The sequence below is a fragment of the Branchiostoma lanceolatum genome, chromosome 4 (genome assembly GCF_035083965.1).
Source record: "Branchiostoma lanceolatum isolate klBraLanc5 chromosome 4, klBraLanc5.hap2, whole genome shotgun sequence".
Classification (NCBI taxonomy): domain Eukaryota; kingdom Metazoa; phylum Chordata; class Leptocardii; order Amphioxiformes; family Branchiostomatidae; genus Branchiostoma; species Branchiostoma lanceolatum.
The window spans coordinates 1,253,518-1,275,537 of record NC_089725.1 but is presented as its reverse complement, the minus strand read 5'-3'; the positions used below and the strand labels follow the sequence as shown (position 1 = coordinate 1,275,537).

Genomic DNA, 22,020 nt, shown 5'->3' with positions numbered 1-22,020 from the left:
ATATATCAACGGCACAAACGATGCCAGAGACGCTGGACAAAATATGGTGTCCCAAACTCGCCAGGCCGACGCATTTGTCGGAGATATGCTAACACCCTACTTAGCATATTTCGCGCCATTTTGAAACCCCGGTTTCATTTTTTGATCCGCCGTGATTGTTCTCTCTCTTTCCATTTTATCAAGGAGATTTTATACTGAGAAAACGTCGAAAAAGTCGGCGGACGGAAGGGATTATAAACCTAGTGCACATCGAACTGCACATGAACAAAATCCACCATTAATTTTTCAAAACGAATTTCATTGTAATACTGGTAGTGATGGCAGGGGAAGTCACTTTGCCGCCAAACTATCGGGTTGACAAACTCACTCTCGACAGTCTTAACCTTGCCCCCACCCCCCACCCCCAAATGACCAGAGGTGGCCGAGGTTTTGTTACAATAGGTAAGTAGGCAGGTAACGATTTTACTGCAGCATTAGTTTAATTTAGTTACACAGTGTGACAATCTCTCGCTGGCATAGTGTTGGGTCGGTCAGTCTGGCGGGCCGCGGCATTAGGTATCACCCAGGGCGCTTCCACACTGCGCAAAACGAGTGTACGTACGCGGCTTTCAGAGGCAATTCGGGGGGCGGGACGCAATTAATTATCGGAGAGACGCTAAAAACTTTGTAAGTACTTATTGTTCTAAATAATGGATGGTCTCCATGGGGTGTCTCTGCCTTCCGTGTGAACAGAGAATGTATACAAAATGTCTTTCCCCGGTTAAAAACATGTAGTTTCCGGAGCATAATGTCTTCTTCGGGTCCTTCAGTACCGTCCTTTGTTCCGGAATGTTAAGAAACCGATAGACATTTTATTGATATTCTAGGCCCCAGTAGTGATAGCAGGGTATATTTCTCCTTTAACGAGCTCGGGGCACCTCCACGAACATGAGACCCCCATTTTACATCCCTTCCGAAATATGAGTGCAGCTCCAACCAAGATGTCCTGACCCAGGATTTAAGTCTTCCAGTTAGTAACTAATAATTGGAACCAGGAGCAAAACTGTGAGGCTGCTACTTGTTGAGCTATACGGACATCTCGACTTAAGTTTAGCTGTTTTTGATACCCAGACTTCGAGTTCGATGAAACTAGAAAGAGGATTACACTGAAAATACTGTGAATCTTGTAATGTTTGCAATGATTTTATTTTTTTGGCGCAGATGTATGTTTGTCATGCTTCAGTGCTATTTCGAACCGCGGAGGTAAAACACTGCGAAAACCTCCTTTCTACCCCTACCTTAATATCAAATCTCCGCAAAAATGAAATACTTCTTTCTTAAATTTGTTATTCCTCCTTTCAGCTAGTGTATAAAGTGAAGGCTCAGGACATCCTGACACAGACAGACCCTTGGACACGAACACAGGAGGACGGACAGACTACAGACCAGATCTTCGCTGATCTCAAAGACTGTCTCAGTCACATCAGTGTGAGTAGACTCAAATGTTCTAATTAACAGGTCAGAATTCTACAGGGGAGTGTAACATGTCATTTCATTGTTTTTTTGTTTGTTTATTTATTTATTCAGATTTACCACATTTGTGGAAAGGTTGACATAACAGGTGACTATCACCTTTTCAAGATGTCAACCCAGACCGGACTGTAAGGTTTGGACCATCGCATACCGGGGCATGCCCCTGCTCTTTTTCGAATGGTGTGGTGGATTCTTTAACGTACGATCCGAGGGACGTCCCTAACCCTAGATGAGTTAGGTACTCATTTACACCTGAGTGAAGTGAGGAAAGTCATGTTAAGTGCCTTTCCCAAGGGCACAACGTCTGGGCGCATGTCCAGACATTCGTGGGGGCAAGCCAGGATCGAACTCGGGTTGCCTTGTGTGATCGCCGAATGTTCTAGCCGTTACGCCACACGACGCCACTACATTTCATTGTTACTTAGACACCTAAGTTTTACTTAGCTACTTTTGATTTGCATTTGTTTTGTCATGAAAGTTTTTACATCATTTCTATACGATGTTAAAAGTTCGTGCAGACCCTAGAAATGGGACACAGGACAGAAATTTTCCTTGCTGTAGTCTTTCAGTAGCAGGGTATATTTTTATAGGGAGGGGTTGCTAGTCCTTCCCCTGTAACGTGCTCGAGGCACCTCCTCAAACACGGGACAACCATTTTACGTGTCTTCCGAAAGATTTCGGCGCAGCCCCAACCAAGATGTTCTACCCAGGATTGAACCTGGGTCTCACATTTACCAACTCAAAAAAAATACAGGTTTTGCGATACGCAAACCTGTAACAACTGGGAGCTCAACAGTATGAGGCTGTTTACCTGAGTTGAGCTAGAGGGACATCCCTAATGTGCCATATCTCTAATATTCTGACTGAACCTCCCGTTTCTAGGACAATGGTTGTGTTGCAGACATCTGTGTACAGGCAACCCTGCCAACCATGCAATCCACCTATGAGCTGCTAACATATGCAGAAGGAAGAGTAAGTCTGTTTGTTTGTTTGTTTGTTTTGTTTGTTTGTTTTCTATAACTGGTAAACTTTCTTTAGCCTTAACGTACCAGTTTAGTACAGTATTTTGATTTGATTTGATTTTAATAGAATTGCGACAGTGCAATACACATGAGACACAGGCAGCTATTGCTGGTGTCGTGACCCACTCACATAATATACCTGTTTTTGCACTTGGGTGGAGTGAGGAAAGTCGTGTAAAGTGCCTTTTTTTCCCAAGGGCACAAGATCGGTGGCGTCAGGGGATTCGAACCCAGGACCGCTGGGTTCTGGGCCGAAAACCCTGCCATTACGCCACATGTATGTACAAGCTGCGTAAAACTGGACTGTAAGGTTCGATCCACTCACACCGCGATGGACCTCTACTCTTTTCGATAAGTGTGGCAGGTTCTTTAACGTGCTTAAGGTGTGGCTCCCGTCATACGTCCCATCCTAAAGGACGCCCCTAACCCAAGCTACTGGTGCACCCACAGTCAGAAACCAGGTGTATGGCTCCAATTTAGATGCACAACAGTTTGTATGCACCCAGTATTTCCAGCCCTACAAACGTAAACCTTTTTTAGCATGTGTAAGCCTGTAGGTCAGTCATAATCATATATTGTCTCTTCCATGTAGGTTAACAAGAAGGGCGGGGACTCAGTGCTGTCAGAAGGGGAACTGATCTCTCGTGCTGCTTGGCAAACAAAGGTTAACACATTCTCTGCAGCCTTAATGTCTTGATGTCCATGTATGTACAGGTCTAAGGTCTAAGATTGCTATATTATTAAGAACATGAGAGAAAACAACGCAATTGTGTGAGGGATAGTTTATGGAAAAGAGGTCTTTTATATGTGCTCTCAGACCATCAACACAAGTTCAGTTTCCACATTTTGTAATAATTGTGGTAACTACAAGTGGCCAACTGGCCAATGTGACCACTTTTTAGCGGGACCTTAGTTGATTTCTTTTCCCTCATTGACACAGACACGCACTAAGAATCCTATTGATACATAATGACCACCTGTCCACACAGACCATATTTTATCAGCCCCTGAGTGGTATTTTTGGGCAGTTTTTGCTGAAGCTTATTTGGTAATGTGATTGACTGACTATGTACACATGTATAAGCAGAAAAGTGCCATTGTCATCAACTGAGCTACAAAAGTTGACTTTATTAAAGGTGCCCTAAGCGATTTCAGGGGGTAAAGCTGGAAATATTCAGGATAAAGCAATCTATATGAAATTGACATTTACTTCCCCATATTAGCACATTTGCATCATTATTTCATACTTTGGGCGTTGAAAAAGAGCACAGAAACAAGCCGCAAAAGGAGTATTTTATTTATTGGTACCACCCAATAATCAGCCCAGAATCTAGCCGTAACCGTTTTCTGTCGACAATTTTCTGTAACTTCCGGCCTTGTGACGTCACAATGTCCAAGCACATTGAGCCATGACCATGTGATTAATTCTCCAGAAGCGTTCGGAACTTATCCGTCAGAATCGCTTATGTTCAGAAGATTTGAAATAGTGGCTGGCCTCCAAGTGCTCAGATTTTCAATGAGTTCCCACCACACAACGACATCGCATCTTTGCTCCATGATGGTCCATCATGATGCAATGGGATAGTGTTATTTAAACTTACTAAGGATAAGAAATCACTAAAAAATTACTTTTTGAAAATACGACTTTCAACGCCCTAATATTGCTTAGGTTGCCTTTAATTTAAAGTTTACCTTTTGTCCTCTCAGGTCCTTGAAGCTCTCCATAGACTTGGCACATTCCAGGTGGTGTTCGGGCCTCAGCTATTCAGGTATGACTTGATAGTGTTTGCAAATCAATTATTACCTCTGTGACAAATGGAGGTATTGTTTTTGGTGTGTCTGTTTCTGTCCGTCTATCTGTGTTTCTACGCCAAAAAGCAAATATCTTATTACCTGGATGTCTAATCTTCATCGACGTATCTGTGTTTCTGTTTCCAGATATTTGTGGTCAGCATAACGTAAGAACCTCTAAATGGATTGTGATGGTATTTGGTATGTGGGTAGGTCTTGGGAAGACGAAGGTCAAAGTCGATTATGGTCCTCCTGGCGTCTTTTCTTGGTACTGCAGCAGATCTTCCTTCGATGTATGGTATGGTTTAGGATCAGAAAGTTGACCATGTTAATCACAGCTGATAATTTTTTTTTTTTTTACAGTCCTGTTGCTTTTTTGCGTTTCGGCGCATGCGCGCCGAAACGCAATGTCCTGGCTTTTACCTTCAAGCATGCTTCAAGCAAGGAGAAGGAAGGAACCAGGGAAGCTTGGTTCAACACTGTGTCGCACACAATAAGACCTTATATGGCAATACGTTCTCAAATCCTTGTATAGCCGTTGCCTTATATGGCAAGAGAGCACGAAAATGCAGGCACGCTAGATTTGCATGTGACACAGGACGGCGACCGCATGTAACTGCTACAACTGTTCGGAAATATCATTGCATTGTGGTTTCGGACTTTGATATCCTGAAAAATGACCATATTACATCTATTCCACAAGATTGCAGAAGAAAAAAAATGATTTCGTCAAGAAAACGACCAAAAATCGGCATAAATGATACCATATAGTGAGGTTATAGCATTACGTCCAGAGTGAATAGTTACGTACCGCAGCTTGGCCGATCTGGCAACGCGAAGCACTTCGGACCCAGAAGATCCGGGTTCGTCTCCGTGCATGGATTTTTTTTTCTTTTTAGATATTGAATATCAAAAATATATATTGATATTATATTAATCTATCAATATCATATTTATGAATATCATTTTTTTTCATTAATAAATAAAGAAATATTTTATATTTGTTATTTTTAAATATTCATTTAATATATACAAGGCCTTTGTCTTATGAACAGGACTTCATAGATTCCAAACCCGGCATTCGAATTTTTCTGTTCATTGTAATGGAAAATACCGTGCAGCGGCTCCTATGCGCGGTAAGATGATTCTTGCAAAACACTCGCCACTAAACTTCTATCCCCGATGTAAACAGAGGCTCTTGATGTTGTTTGCAAAACAGCGATTCTTTGTTACAGTAGCAAATGCTCCATTGTTCAGTATCGACTTCATTCAGACAACACGGACGTGGAAAGTGGCGCCCCTCGGCACAAAACTATGGGAATTTTCATGAATTTTAGCAAAATTACCCAGGAAAATAAGGAAGAAATGTTGTAAATGCGGAAACCAGAATAATACGGATGAGGTAGCTGTTGATTTGTTTGACATTTGGTAGTCATTTTAGATAGAACCTTAGCTGTTATGAACTTCTATTTCACTTAATTACCATAGTGCTGATGATTCAATGGTGCTTTTTCAAATTTTATGTTTTATTGCGTGCCATGTACATAATTACATTGATAGCTTTTATAATGAGCCTATTATACATTTTACAAATAAGTACAAGTTGTAGGCCAAGACCAGCTTTTTCAAAAGCACTTAAGTTAAGTGACGTAACTTCAAAATTGCTTTCCCCAATCTGCCTTTCTCTATTAAAACAGTACTCATTTCCCAAAATGACAATTTTTCTTATAGACTGAACAGCCCTTGAGTGACTTCCTCTGCCAGATTTTACTTCAAGTAAAGGGAAAAGACAATTCACACTTATAAACGTAGCCGAAACGCCAGCTTTTTTTAAAAGCTCTTGTTTTTACTTTTCTTGCCCTTGTGTAGTGCGACTCAGTGGTATGAGTTCATGAAGGCTGATTTGCTGGTAGAAGTCTGTGAAGGTTTCAGGAGGACAGACGTGCAACAGGCTGCAGCCATATGGTGCAGACATCAGGTGAGATCCCCCCTCCTCTTTCATCTAATAAGCCGTTCAACCAATGACAGCATGGCAATTATCAGTGCAACCAATGAGAGAGTGGCTGCATGTATCATTATATCTCCTGCCAAGCCTCTTTCATCCTGGCTGTCCATCACAATTAGCCATTCAACTAATGATAGCATGGCAATTATCAGTGCAACCAATGAGAGTGGCTGCATGTAACATTCTATCTCTGTCAAGTCTCTTTCATCCTGACTGTCCATCACAATTAGCCATTCAACCAATGATAGCATGGCAATTATCAGTGCAACCAATGAGAGTGGCTGCATGTATCATTCTATCTCCTGCCAAGCCTCTTTCATCCTGGCTGTCCATCACAATTAGCCATTCAACCAATGATAGCATGGCAATTATCAGTGCAACCAATGAGAGTGGCTGCATGTAACATTCTACATGTATCTCTGTCAAGTCTCTTTCATCCTGACTGTCCATCACAATTAGCCGTTCAACCAATAATAGCATGACAATTAGCTGTGCGACCAATGAGGGAGTGGCTGCGTGTCTGTCAAATATTTACTTTTTTATTTTGTATGTTTTGACGTAGGTGGGTGGGTCTTTGGAATCGGTCTGTATTGTCCACGATTGATAGTTCATCAGTCTGGTACATGAAAATCAATATCATTAATTATTTACTGTATAGAGACATGTTGCATTGTTATTCAGCAGCTTATGTAGGTATTCTAGTAACTGTTCCTCTAACTAAGATAGCAATTTAAGAGCTTTGTGTTTTGACGTTGTGTGTATTTAATGTGAGAGAATGACCATAGGATCACTTTTTTTTTTCTTATAATTTTTACCTTTTCTTTTGTCCAGCACTGGTTTTTGATGCTCTTGCATTTGCTTTATGTTGTAATTTACTTATCTTACTAGTCTTCATTTTTCCTGTTCTGTATCAGGCTGAGTTTGAGGCCAGGTTCACAGTGGAGTGGCTGAAGAGAGTGCTGCAGTCCATCACTGACAACGTGCTGTCAGACCTCATCCTGCCCTGGCTCAGGGGAGACTTCGTACCCTTTGTACTCAGGGTCCTCCCAGAAGGAAGGGTGAGGAATACACTACCAAAAATCTTTTTTCTTATTTTTTCTTATTTTTCTTTTTTTCTTATGTTGAGAAATTTTTTCTTGTACAAAGAAAAAACAAAATTCAAGAAACCTTCTGCAAAGTCTTGTCTATGTCAATTCTTACATAAAGAATTTTATTCCTTTTTTTCTGAAGTGAAGAAAATATTTCTAGCATCATGATGTTTTCCAATTAAGAATTTTCTAGAAAATTAAGAAAATTGTCTTTTGCTGTCTTACTATAAGATTTGTTTTTTGTCTGGTTAGATATGGACAGGTACTCTTACAGATTCTTTCCTTAAGATATTTTTTCTTCAAAATTTGATTCTACTAGTAAGAATAATTTTCTTGAACTTTCTTGGTGTAAGAAAGATCAAGAAAAAAAATTCTTAGATGCAATTCTTGTTTGTGCTCAAAACTGGGATTTTGTTTGTGCTTAAAACAAGGATTCTTGTATACAGAGTAATATTCTTGCTAACAGAAAAATTTCTTTGTAGCAAGAAAAACAAGATTAAGAAAAGCGATTTTTGGTAGTATAGAGACTGTGACTCAGGGTTGTCTCCAGGACCTGTCCCCTGACAAACAAAAATTTCATTCCATCCGTCAAAAAAAATATCAGAACTTCATGACACGAAAAAAATGAAAATCAGCTGCTTTCAAACAACTAGTGGGATGGACAAAATTTGAAGCTGGAGACAGGCCTGCTATGACTCAGTGTCTTTTTGTTTTGTTTGTTTGTTTCGCATAAGTGTTAACTGCATTTAGGCATAACACACCTGTTTTGTACAGTAGGTAGGTAATACTATACACTCAGACTGTAAGCTGTGATCCACTTTTGAAGGACCCCAGTCCCCTACTCTTTTTGTGTGATGTTGTGGGCACTTAAATGACTTGTGTATTATATGGTTTTCCTTGAAAAAAAAAGAGACTTTATATCCCATCCGAAAGGATGTCCCTAACAAAGCTAGGTACCCATTTTTACCTCAGTCGAGTGAGGAAATAGATGTAAAATGCCTTTCCCAAAGGCACAATATTAAGGCCTTCTAGGGATTCGAACCCAGAACCTTTAGATTCTAAGTCAACACCCCTAACCACAAGACCAGTCCTTGTCCCCTTTGTTTCAAGGTAACAATGCATACCGGTAGTCAACGTGGTGACAAGTACATGTGTATGCTTGAGCCATAAATGTTTGCCATTCCTTATTATGTGATTGTGCTCTGTACATTCTCTAATTGTTTTTGCAGGCAGTTCTTGCTCAGTGGTTGGAACAGAGGGCCCGAAATCTGGAACTTTCAGAGAAGGTATGACATTGCTTGTTTTGTTTTGTTTTGTTTTGTGAGAGCCACATGCATTTTTGGGACATGTTGCACCAGAAAGCCAATGAGAACTTTCATAACTTCATTATGTTCTCCCTTTGTTTGATATGGAATTTGTTACTTTCAAGGATCAAACCCGTTCAGTGTTCAATGTAAGGTAAAGGTAGTCCCATAGCCTTTATGAGGCCGTAGGTGTAGTGAATTGTTAATCCACCGTGTCTAGGGCATGGTATTGGAAGGCAAAACCCATCCCTCTTTTTCCACAACCTTTTACCTCCCTAACCAAAGTCAGGTACCCATTTTTACACCTGGGTGGAGTGAGGAAATTCGTGTACAGTGCCTTTCCCAAGGACATAACGTCTAATCAGGAATGCCAGGAATCAAACCTGGGACTTCTCAGTCTTGTGTCCGCTAGCCTAGCTACTCAGCCATTTGGCACCACGGTACTAATATTGTATCATTAAACTTTGGTATTTCTTCATGACTGACTAGTAGGGGACGGGGTGGGTACCGGAACATAAAATTCACGTCCAGGTCCAGAGGGTCAGGTCCGGACCTGTACCTGTACCTGATTATAGAAGTGTCGCAGTACATCATATATTTTGGAGAGCGAGACACACGTAAAAGTCTCCAAACGTCATGTCTGGAATGATATAATTTCTTAGGTTTGCACTTTGTCTCAAAATTATAACGATACTCTCCTCGCCGTCTGTTTACTCATCCTTTAAGTGTTTCTAGATATGATTCACAGCTAATGTCTTCGAAAAGGACTCGTTAAATCTTCTGTTTTGTATTTTCTTAGACCAGTTATGTGGCCGCCTGCTGGTAGCCTGGTACATGTACTATGAATTTTCTAATTGGTCCATAGGCCGGTCCACTGATTTTTTACGGACCGTTTTTTTGGAGCGGTACATTAAGAAATACCGGTTTTGTACCGGTACACGGTACCGGTACCCACCCCTACTGTCTAGATCTTCAATGTGTCTCCTGTAGGCTAGCTGGCCTGAGAATGGACTGGCCATGACTGAGCTGATGGTGAAGGTCGGAGGGAGGCTGGCTGAGTGGGAGAATGGCAAAATGTTGCTGACTCCTGCACAACTGGTCACCCAGGTAACAGTACTAATTTGTTTGTTGTTAATTTTTTACTGTAATTCACTTCATCTTCACGGTAGCAAAATTTCACGGTGTAAGGAAAATAGACATTTTGAATTTTCACTGAACTTTAACTTCACGGAACGGATGTTTAAAGGAATAATTTATGATTACAACAGGTTTTTCATGGTGATGCTAAGTTCACAGTACAAAGGTGACGGTGAAAACAGTGAACATAAAGACAGTTACAACTTACAGTGAAAGAAACAAAAATTACAGTATTTGCACAAGAAGTAAGTAGATGTAATAAGTGAAGAAAATAAATGAAGATAATGCAACTGTACAAAGGTGGCTGAAAGATTGAAAAGCTTATAAGATGACCATCCGTAACAAGTAACAATGATCTTTTGACAATAAATCAAATAAGTTCGCACATGAAAATATTAGATAAGTATTATATAAGAAAAGTATCAAGATTATTATTAAGCATGATAAGCATATTATTATAATTGAATGAAATAAAGGTAGACATAATGGTTGGACATGATCGGATGGATGGATGGATGTTGCAGGTCCATGAAATAATCACTGATGTTTTTATTTATACTCCTTTTCAGTATGAACATGGAATCAGCGAAGCTGAGTCCAGCCTGAATGCACTCATCCAGCACCTGCAGCACCTGCTGATCCTACACAACAGGTGCAACTTCAAGATCTCCCTGTCAGAGTACTGCCAGGTGCGTACTTACAGAATCATGTTTGAATTATGTCTTCCTCACAGTTTACTCCAATGTATTTTTGTACATCAGTGTCCCTGTAGCTTAACTGGTAGCAGCCTCACAGTTGAGCTCCTGGTTCCAATAAGTTGGTAACTGGGGGACCCCGGTTCAATCCTCGGAAGGCCATCTCGGTTGGGGCTGTACCTGTCTTTCGTAAAATTGGGGTCCTGTGTTCAAGGAGGTGCCTCGTTAAAGGGGAAGGGCTACCAACCCCTTCCTGTAAAAATATACCCTGCTACTGAAACAGCAAGGAAACTGGCTGACCTATGTGCAAGTAGGCACTACAGGGGTCTGAACAAATTTTTGTACATCATTTTTCCTCCGTTCTTAAGGGATAGACATTTATACAGGACAATGCAAATTTTAGAGGATACATGTACATTGTATGTCTGTGTTGACACCTGTGAGGTACAAGTATTTCTTACCCTTGTGGAACCGATACTACTCTACGGTGCAGAAACTTGGACGCTTACCTGTCAGCTCCAAAACAGACTGGATGGGACCTACACAAAGCTACTGCCCAGGGCACAGAACATATCTTGGACACAACATGCTACTCTCAAAACAAGTCTTCCACGGTTGTCTCAAAAGCTCACCCACTGACGTGTAACATTTGCTGGAAATAGTTTCGGACATCCTATTATGGAAACTAAGAGGCTGAGTGCGCTGCAGAAGTTTGACTTTTACCGACAGTTTAGTTAGAGACACTGGGATTGCATATGAACACTTAGGACGAATGATGTTAGATAGGGCAATATGGAGTGATGTACTTGTTTAGTCCCGGCCGATGGCTGATAGACAGATAGAAGGGTTGGAAAACTAGTGTTAAGACATTCAACGGTGTGTTTCGCCATGTAGGAAACAACCACCTCCATCACCTTCCGCATGCTGGACCGCGTGGTCGCACCAGAGCTCATCCCCGCAACCATAGACAAAATGGTACGACCCTACATGAAGGACCATGGGCTGGAGGAGGACAAGGTTTTGCTGGAGTATATTCAGGTGAGCCTTCTTATCGGGGGGTGTCCCTGTCGTGTAGTGTTCTGCGCTTCTGTTACTTACCACATCTGGTTCAAATTACTTGGAACCAGAAGGCCCGAGTTCAACTGCCGGGTAGGACATCTCTGAACGAGAGGCGCATTGAGTTATACCAAAGACTTAATAAAAATGGTACATGCTTATGAAACAGTATGGAAGTTAAACACACTCCACTGCCAGTGGACTAGCCCCCTGCTGCAGTGATTGCACCCCAGTGTGGCCCAGGGCTATGAAAAGGGGATGGGCACCGCTCTATACACCTTATGGTGTGGGAGGATTTTAACTTAACTTACGAGTTGGACCATATAAAAAGACCCAGGAAAAAAAATGTTGTTTTCCTATTTTCGGTACAGAAAAAAGAGAACCTGAAGGTAGGGATCGTCATCATCATGGTAAAAGTGTATTTTCAACATTGGTACAAGCCCAATTGAAGAAAGAGGTACATGTACAATGTCCACTGTACTTTGTGCTTGACAATATTTTCCTGGTACAATGAACCTGTAGATACTGTACTGTATATACAGTAGCGTCTGTCTTCTCTGTCATGACCAGTGGAAGAAAAAGCTCTTCAGTGAGCTTAAGTTAACGAAACTGGTTTGAGATCACTTTGAATCTTTTGTCTTTCTTATTAACCACCCCACCGCCCTTCGTCCCCAGGACCTGCTTGAACAGTGCAGCGGCCGGGCCTCCTACCAGCTGGAGGCATCCTGGGAAGTCAAGGCCATGACATGTGTGCACTGTATGAAGGACATGGAGGTGAGGAACTGTACAAAATAGAACAAGTTAAAGGTCAAAGATCTCATACCTCCGTAAAAGTTTCTTGTTTGACTGGGCAACTTGCCAAGTAAAGTTTTCATTAACACTACATGTGTTCATTGATCACTTCCTGTCACTCTACGTCGAACGTGGCTAGCATATGGAAAATTTATAACTGCGAAAACATAGTCAAACAGGCAGACCAAAAACAACACCTCCCTGTGAATTAGTAGCCTCTTCCATTGGCCCCATGACCTGGGATGTCTGTAAGCTGCCAGCCAAGGTTGATAAATGATTAATTCTATCACCTCCGAACTCTAATTTCCTGACACTCAAGTACCAAGACCCTTTGCTTCATCTCACTCTGTAGTGAGATATGCCTATATATAGCATATGGAAATGACAGAGACACAGAGAGACAGAAACACAGATGGACAAACTAACAGACATCAAAAACAATACCTCTGCATGGAGGTGATAAATAGACAACATTACACTATTCCCAAAATGGCTCTAGATTATAAGGAAACTGTCTGCCAAGCTATATACATCTTGTTGGAAACGGATTCAAAGTCATCAAGTTATTTTGTTCAAATGTTGCTAGTTTTACACCTACAGGCAACCATCTACATGTATCTGAACCTTTTCTAATTCTGTTGAATACAGTGCAAGTATGAAGGTACCTTGCTGCTGATGAACAAGGCAGTCATCCCCTGGAGCCAGGCCATGGAGACATTTGTGGCTGAAGCACTAAAATGGAAACACCCAAGGTAAGACCAAACCCACCCTCCTTTATCAGCGCTGAAACCCGCTCGGGAAATGTTTGGCAAACCCTTCCGGTCTCAGCCCTGATCTTTTTGCTTCTGGTGACGTCACTGACAGTTGCTCATGAATAATTAATGAGCTAGCCTTATTTGGCACAAACAGTCGTTAGTTGCTCATGAATAATTAAGTAGCGATGTAAGACGTAAGCTGATTGGCTGATAGCTTACCAGCGTCCTTTGCGGCTTTGCTCAAAATGAGCTTAAGCAAACCCTCTGATTGGCTGAAAGCTGTTTGGGGGGGAAACAATTGCAGTGTTGGGGGGGGGGGACACATGTACAATGTAACACATGTACAATATATGTGTGTTATCACCAGGGAAACATGGTATCCTCTGGGCGTCTCCTGCAAAAAGACTGTGTCTAATTTCTCTGTTTTCCTTGTGTGGCGCGTCCAGAAGACGCCCTGACACCCTGCTAGCTGATAGCCTTGTTTACAAGATGTTCTGTATGGTATTGTTCTTCTGTAGGGCAGCTGAGCTCCAGCATAGGTACAGCATGATCAACCTGAGAAAGATGCTGGCCAACTATGCCCTCAGGAACTACAACGTGTCCGAGTTCACTACAGCACCAGTAAGCTCGCTTTGGTCTTTGAGACACCTATATTTTAGTCACCTCCACTCCTTGGCCTTAATGCAAACATACCATTAAGGTGAAAATGCTAAAGGATAAAGTGGTATTTATCGTGGTTTTGAGTTCGTGATGATGAGTTAACTGCAAAAACTGCAAACATGAAACCATCGCAAACTTAAATACATTAAAGGCACCCAGAGCATTTTATGAGACTTGAAAACTGGAAATATTCTAGTTGCTGTAATCTTTATGAAATTGACAATTAATGCCACTGTTTACCACATTTTCGTGCGGATTTGTTATCAAAAGTACACAAAACCGGCACTAAGATAAGCTACATCTCTTACGTTTCACGCGCCTAGTGTAAATACTGTAGATACCATAGACTCGCCCACCTCCGTCAAAACGTAGAAATACACAATTAAAGATAAAAATGCAACTATTTGACGGACATGCAGTCACTCTCTCATTGGTCGAACCGCTAATTGTGATAGACAGTCAGGATCAGTCTATTAGGGCTTGGATTTTCTATCAGTTCTCACCACACAACGACATCGCATCTTTGCTCATTTAATTTTGATATGTAATGGTATAGTGTTACTGAAGCTTACTTTGTGTAGGAATGAGTAATTTGAGTTTTTTAATTCCAGTTTCAAGCCTCATAAAATGCTCTGGATGCCTTTAACAGCAATCAGACGGTGCTGTCCCTAGTGCTGAATAAGTATTCACACCCAGATAAAGACATTCAAACACAGGTGGTTGTTACAGAGTTCTTGATCGCACTTGCTATAAAAGTTTTGCTGTTTTGGTCAAAAATGACATTCATACTAAGCCTTTTCACGGTTTCATGTGGGAAGTCAAGGGTGAAGGCCCCTAACTTGTAAACAATGTTTTGTCTATGTCTCAGGGGCCTTCAACTTTGACATATACCCACAATGCATCATACAGTTTAAAACCATGAACCAGCTTAAACAGAGGTTCGAACAAACAAACATGTAGGGTCCTGTCAGTTGTGTTATGTGACCTCCACGCTTAAGTTGATTGTTTTTGTCCTTGGTGCTGAACATCAAGATGCTGTGCATGTACTGTAGATGGGTCTAAGTTCAAAGGGACCTAATTTCGCGGTAGGGAAAAAACCGTGTGCTTTTGTTCATGGTGTTTTTTGTTCGTAGTTGAAGCAAGGTGGTAGGCGGGCAGAAGACAGAACAAGCATTTTCGCTAACTGACTAACAAACTTGTATCCCTGTCCTTCGTGCTGAATAACTAGTCATTCTGCCCCACAAGTCTTTTTGTCAGGTTTCTCCTACTTCTGTTAACCATGTAAAACATTTGATAACTTAATCAAGACTAGAAATTCATCTTTGGGAATAGGTTCATGGGTGCACCTGTAACCTGAAAATTTAGGTGCACAGAAAGAATTTGGGGTGCACAACATAAGATAAAGATTTTATAATTTTTTGACACTTAAAAGTCAAAAATATACTATGCTAGTGTACAACGATACCTTTGCTACTACGTTACCCTACACATTTATATAGACACACCAGTGCACCAACAGTCAACAGATTATTGCACGGCTCCAAGTTGGGGACACAAAAATGCATACGCACCCAGTATTTTGAGGATATCCTTGTTGGTCAACTGTACGTAATAGTAGCCTCACAATTGCGCTCTTAGTTCCAATTAGTTGGTAACTATGAGACCCCTGTTTATATCCTGGGACAGGACATCTCAGTTGGGGCTTCACCTGTCTCTCGGATGGGACATAAAATGGGTGACCCCTACCTGTAAAAATATACTGTGCTACAGAAACAACCGGGGAACTTGCTGCCCTATGTATGTTCGACTAGGCACTACAAGGGTCCGTCTGAAGGAACAATTTTGAGCCCTGTTTAATTTTCTTTTTTTTGTCCAGTCATTGCTGAAGTACATCCTGTACCAGGACCAACCTACTGTCATGCAGGATGCACTACAGGTATTTTGCTTTCAGTGTGTCTTTCCTCTCATACTTGATATTCTGACATCTTGCTAGCATCCAGCTTTTTTTCATAACTAAGTACTTTATTATGTCGTTTTTGCACCACTTCTTCCTCTTCATTCCAAACAAATAAGGTCAATGCTTACTTGTAGTCCAGCAGACACCCTGTGGTATTAAATTACATTATGTAGCAAGTGGCAGGACAGAGCTGGAGGGGCTGGTCATCATAAATAGGACTGTGTTTAAGTAAGAATAAACAGACCAGTAGTTTGTTAGGCTAGACCATGTGAAGGTAAACATTATGTATTTGCTTGCAAACGTTACCTGTTCAAACTTCGATGACACGTTTCCAGGTGGTTGAGGCATACCCAGATCACCTGAAGAAGACAGATGCCTACAATATCAGAACCCACTTCTTCATCCAAAAGAACAGGGTAGGTCTGTCTGTTTGTTTTGTGTAACTGGTAAACTACCTTTAGGCGTAACACACCAGTTGTGTACAGTTGGTTCAAGCTGTGTAAGTGTTGCCCCTCTGATGCCGTGTTTCCAATGACTAACGCCGACGCAGGATAACAACGAACCCAAAGTGCGGGACAGGACGTTTAATACAGACAAGATCTTTTAAAGATGTCGTACAACTGCCCAGCACGCATGTGCACTTGCTGGGACCATACCATTCTTACACAGGGGTGTTGCTACATAAGACAGGACTGTAAGGTTTGATCCACTTGCACCAGGAAGGACCCCTACTCTTTTCTATACATGTGGTTTAAACCAGTATTTTCAGGTTTTGGAAAATTATAGATTGACAACCCCATCATGAAGGTAGTGTACAGCCCTTTAAATCAGCTGCCGTTTGCCTAATGGTAGCCTGTGTTATACATGTTGGGGCCAATTGGCTACTCTCAAAGCAGCGTGCTTCACTACCTAGGTTACTGCCTAGTGTTAAAGTTAAAAAGAACTACAGTACCTGGAAATAATGGAAATTGGTTTTAAAGAAATTGATATTCCTAGTAAAGAGAGCACCAAACACCTTATCCCACTCCACAAACACCATAGTACATGTAACTACGTCACTCCGGTTTGTGTTCTACAGATTCTTGTTTTCCCTATTGTTGCAGCTGTCAGAGTGCATGGCGCTCCTGAAGTCTCTTCCAAAAGAGGAGGCAGAGGTGTGTGTGAGGAAGATAGTCATCTGGGCAGAACTCACCCTTCAAGACACCATTATTGCTGAGGAGGAGGTAAAAAAATTCCTTACCATTCGTTTGCATTCATTCCATTACCGTAAATCAAGAAACGTTTGCAGTGGAATTGATGACACCATGGATATGTTTCTAATATGTTACTTCTGTACAACTGAATTTGTGCATTAAACCACTAATTCAAAACACTAAGAAAGCCTCGGAGTCCTTTTCCCTCCTACCGCAAAATAAAGCCCCTGCAAACTTAAATGAATTTACTGTACAGTTTGGTTTTCAGTGTAAAATCACTGTCTTTTACTTCCTCCACCGCAGGTGCACAAGAAGAAGCAGATGATAGCAGTGGAAGCAGCTTTGTTGGCACTGAAGCACCTGGCAGATGTAGAAGGTACTGCAGATTGACCTATGACAAATGTGACCACACCCCTATAATAATTATAAGGGACAGCTGTTTTCAAACATCATCCACCTTTCTACCAACAATGTAGTTAATCTAGTTATATTGTAATTTGTTTCTGTCATTATTGTATTAGAACTAGCTGCAAGAACTCAGATGTAAGTATTGAAGCAGTACAGTATTTATTTGGGTGTTATTTTTTTTCTTAACATTCACAGAGGACATGTTTAACCTACTGGAGTATGAAGAGAAGGTGCAGGACTTCGAGAACATCTTTGCTCTGCAGGTATATTTCACTTTGTCAACATATAAGATTTGACTATGGTTATGATATATAAATCTGAAACAAATCTTATTTCTGGCCTTGCATTCTTTTCTTTTTTTTTAATCCTCAATAAACCGATCCTGACTGTCCATTACAATTATCAGTTCAGCCAATGATAGCATGGCAATTAGCGGTTCAACCAATGCAAGAGGGTCTGCATGTCGGTCAAATATGTACATTTTTATGTTTTTATTTTGCATTTCTACATTTTGACCATGGGGCTACGGGATCGGTCCATTGATGTAAAGCATGATGTTTTTCAAGTACAGTCAAACCTGCCTAGGCGACCACCTTTTCAACGCGACCACCTGGCCATGGCGACCGCTTTTTCTCGGTCCCGAAAATTTTCCCCATAGGCACAAGCATTAAGCTGCCTGCCCAAGGCGACCACCCGTCCAACGCGACCGCGACCGCCACGAATTGGGACCGCAAAGAGCACAATCCCTGCCCATGGCGGCCGCCTCATTTCCAAGCGTGTGGTGACATCGGATCATTTTGCTGTCGGATTTGGCGGAAATGATTCTAAGACCTTGACGGACAAAAATATATAGAATAGCATCGATTCCTCAATCATAAACATTGTAAATACAAATGTTTGTGAATACTTTGATATTGATGTTGGTGTGCCCGTCGTAATCTTATACATGTAGTTTACCGCAAGCTCGGTTCGGTTTAAGCTCATTTTTCAAAACGATTACATAGTGCATGGCGTCCAAAAGTCAGATCTCACAGAAATTAGTAGCCTTTTCTTGTATTTTCAACAAAAATGTGTCCGTATCTTACTAAATTCCGCCGAAAAATGACTTCGCGGCGGGCAAAACATCGGGCGAAACATGTTGTTTCTTGGTCCCGACGCCATCTTGGTTTTGGCACGGCCCAGATTGGCGTACCGCTGACCTTTGTAAAACACGACGCTTCTGTGTATGAACATTTAAAATACTCTCGTTATTGATGAAAATTGATAATCTTATTTCCTTTTTATTTTCATGAATCTCACAAACCTTTATGTATTTTATTGGACGCTTTGCGTTCTGCCGTGCACTGACTTACCTTTCGATGCGGTCGCAAAGAGCTTGGCAGTGTGGCGCGGTGCGACGAAATCACACCGTTCCGTGTTCATCTTCAGTTGTCAGATCGAAAACCTTTTGCCCCTTTTATCCAGCGGTCGGCGCCCAAAAAAGGCTGGGGTCAGCAAGTGTTTTCAAGGGATTTATCGTAAGCCTTAAAACTTCGATTGTATGTGCGAGAGGGCGCTGCGCACAGATCATCGAGGCAAACATTGTTTTGTAGTCAAAATTATGACGAAAATTTGTACACGATGTAACGTTAACGATATACAAACATTACAACGATAACGGAAAATGTAATTTTTGTAGGATCTTTTTGAGAATTGAACCTGGTGGGGGTCATACTGTCTAAAATCACATAATTTTCCATCCATCTACGTAGTACACTGTATTTGAACACCTCGACCTGGAAACATGTTGTGAGTGGAATCCTCTTCATGGCGACCACCTGTCCATCGCGACCGTTTTTGCTCGGTCCCCCGGGTGGTCGCCTTGGGCAGGTTTGACTGTACTGTAATTGCAGAAATGTTTGCGGTGGTTTTATGTTCGCGGTTTTCGCGGCGACCGTTTCACCGCAAACTTAAAACCACCGCGAACATTTTTTCCAATACTGTATGTGACTATAGCGCTGCCACAAACTTAAAACCATTGCGAACACTCCATTTTCGTCTTAGCGCGAAATAAAAACCATGCAAACTTGAATGCATTTACAGTAACAAGTAGTACATACAGCTTTGCTACGGCTCACATTTTTTTAGCCAAGCACACCAGGTCATCCCTACTCTTCTTGATAAGTGCTAAATGGGTTCTTGTTCCTGAGACTAATGCCTGAAGCTCCCTCATACTCGGGCGGCCGTCTAAAATGACGAATACAATCCCTTACAACATGTCCGAGCTGGGGCCAGCCCCAGGATTGAACCCCATGCCCATGGATCCACAGAATTAGATCCATGTGGTGAAGCAGTAATGCAAAGAATTTTCTTTCTTTTTTTCAATAGAATCTCTGATAATGATAATTTGTGAATGCTTACTATATATTATGCTTATTTCTGTGTAACAGAAGGAGTATGGAGAGTTCTTGACCAGATCAGAATACCAGGACGCTGAGTTCAGGAAAGCAGTACTTATGGAGCACCTCGCCAAGTTCTTCCAAAGCATGGCCCCAACCGATGACATGGAGGATGGTGATGCGGTGAGTAGAATTAGGTGTACGGCAAGAATTTTGGGTGCACCACTTGAAAAAAAAGTTGAATGTCAGCGAAAGATAATTCCAAAGTTTAACACGCTTAAGAACTTCAATCTCTAATTCTATAGCTAACTTCGAAATTTCAAACAAGTAATGCATCGAATAATGTAGTATTGTTTTCTCTGATACTTACACTTACATTTCAGTACATTCTGTATACTAGTGTACAATAATACCTTTACCCTATAGCACACAAAAATATCTAGGTGCACTGGTGCACCCACAGTCAAAAATTAGGTGCACAGCTCCAATTTTGGGTGAACACAGGTGCACATGCACCCAGTATTTCAAGCCCTGTTTCTCTTTTTTTTGCTACTCTTATTGTTTCACTTAGTATTATGCCTGTTCATTCTTTGATATCATCCTTGCATCTTGCAATCTGTTTGTATTTTTCCAGAGTGTGGATCCATGTCATGATGACGATAGGAAGAGAAGACCCATGAAGGGAAACTACAGCAAGATGTTCAGGTATATCCAATCAGCGTTTCTTATTTACTACAATGTAATGGTCTAAAGGAAAAGTAATGGTCTTTTTGCATTCAAATAGAACTTAAGTATCATCCTGCAAACTTTTGTTGAGTCTTCAAGCTGCTATAATGCCAAAATGTTTATTTCTCAAGTGATACCAATTTAGCAAAGGAGCAACCTATCATGTTTCCCACTTACTGTCGACCATGTTAATTTTGATAGATTACATGTACCTTTGGGGTGTCCCTGTGGTGTAGTGGTCTGCGCTTCTGTCACTTACCACATCTGGTTCAAATTATGAGGAGCCAGCAGGCCCGAGTTCGCGCCCAGGTAGGACACGTCTGGATAAGAGGCGTACCGAGTCATACCAAAGACTTTATAAAAATGGTACATACTTCTGAAACAGTATGGAAGTTAAACACACTCCACTGCCAGTGGACTAGCCCCCTGCTGTAGTGATTGCACCCCAGTGTGGCCCATGGGCTCCGTCCTATACACCTTCTGGTGTGGGAGGATTTTAACTTTGTGAACTGCGGTGGTATGTTCTTCCAACTAGGCTCTTGCCTGTCCTGACAAGGGACAAAACTTTTGCCCTCAATGCCTTGAAAACCATTTTACATCCCTTCCAAAGACGAGTGCAGCCCCAACCGAGATGTCCTGTCCCAGGATTGAACCAGAGTCTCCCAGTTACCAAATTATTGGTCCAGGAATAATTATAATAATTACTAATGCTTATGCAGTGGCAGTATTATAAGGTCTGGAGACATTATCCTACATCAGTGTTTCTAACATTCATTTCTCCAGGCTTGCCCAGCTGTTGGGCGTGTCCTCTGATGAGCTTCGGGGTCACCTGGCTGTTCGTGCTTCTCAGGATGGGAACATTGACAGTGCCGTCAACATGTGCCAGTAAGTACTGAACATACAGTTAATAGCAAGATTATTCAGACCCCAAAATAGTCATATTCTTGCATGTAGATGTCTTGTTTTCTCAAGAATAAAATGTAGGTACATGTAGAGTAGAATTTGAACCATTTTTAAAGATTCACTAAGTCTTAGTTGTCAGGTACTGTATATATAGATCAGTTGTGGTTTGATCTTATTTGCAAAACTATGCGTGTAAGCTTAAACAAGAAAGGGTACGAATAAACGTGGCATTACTAGTATCTTTATTTGTAAAAACATTAATTTAGTACCTCTGAACCATGAAATACGACAAATTCTACTTGTATAATGATATTTATTGATGTTTCTAACTTGCACCATTAAAATGTAAAAAATAAAACACTTTGCAAAAAACAAAATCAATGAATTGATAAAGTATTGTTCACTTTGCCTCATGTGATTGTGAATACAGCTTAACTGTGTTAGAGGCCTTGTATTATGACAGATGGACCTTTATTTGGTTATGAAGTGTTTCTTTTGTGTATGTTATATGTTTTGTTAATAACGGTTATGTGTATGTTCACACATCTTCACACACACACATGAAAAATATTAATCCACAATCCTGAAAATATAACTTGATGATACAAATATTGTATTTAGAACCAAATATGATCAGG

General features: G+C 41.2%; 1 protein-coding gene across 1 annotated transcript in view; it reads left to right on the top strand.

Moving 5' to 3' along the window:
* Positions 1-22,020, top strand: part of LOC136432192 (kinetochore-associated protein 1-like) — a 46,776-nt gene that overhangs the window by 20,626 nt on the left and 4,130 nt on the right. The window contains exons 16-36 of the mRNA XM_066423234.1: positions 1,342-1,467; positions 2,395-2,484; positions 3,127-3,198; positions 4,242-4,303; positions 6,195-6,303; positions 7,245-7,388; positions 8,648-8,704; positions 9,713-9,829; positions 10,429-10,548; positions 11,449-11,592; positions 12,286-12,384; positions 13,051-13,154; positions 13,676-13,778; positions 15,694-15,753; positions 16,110-16,190; positions 16,878-16,997; positions 17,271-17,343; positions 17,571-17,638; positions 19,805-19,936; positions 20,388-20,458; positions 21,263-21,364. Coding sequence (XP_066279331.1) covers positions 1,342-1,467; positions 2,395-2,484; positions 3,127-3,198; positions 4,242-4,303; positions 6,195-6,303; positions 7,245-7,388; positions 8,648-8,704; positions 9,713-9,829; positions 10,429-10,548; positions 11,449-11,592; positions 12,286-12,384; positions 13,051-13,154; positions 13,676-13,778; positions 15,694-15,753; positions 16,110-16,190; positions 16,878-16,997; positions 17,271-17,343; positions 17,571-17,638; positions 19,805-19,936; positions 20,388-20,458; positions 21,263-21,364 — 2,054 coding nt within the window. The remainder of the gene's footprint in view (positions 1-1,341; positions 1,468-2,394; positions 2,485-3,126; positions 3,199-4,241; positions 4,304-6,194; positions 6,304-7,244; positions 7,389-8,647; positions 8,705-9,712; positions 9,830-10,428; positions 10,549-11,448; positions 11,593-12,285; positions 12,385-13,050; positions 13,155-13,675; positions 13,779-15,693; positions 15,754-16,109; positions 16,191-16,877; positions 16,998-17,270; positions 17,344-17,570; positions 17,639-19,804; positions 19,937-20,387; positions 20,459-21,262; positions 21,365-22,020) is intronic.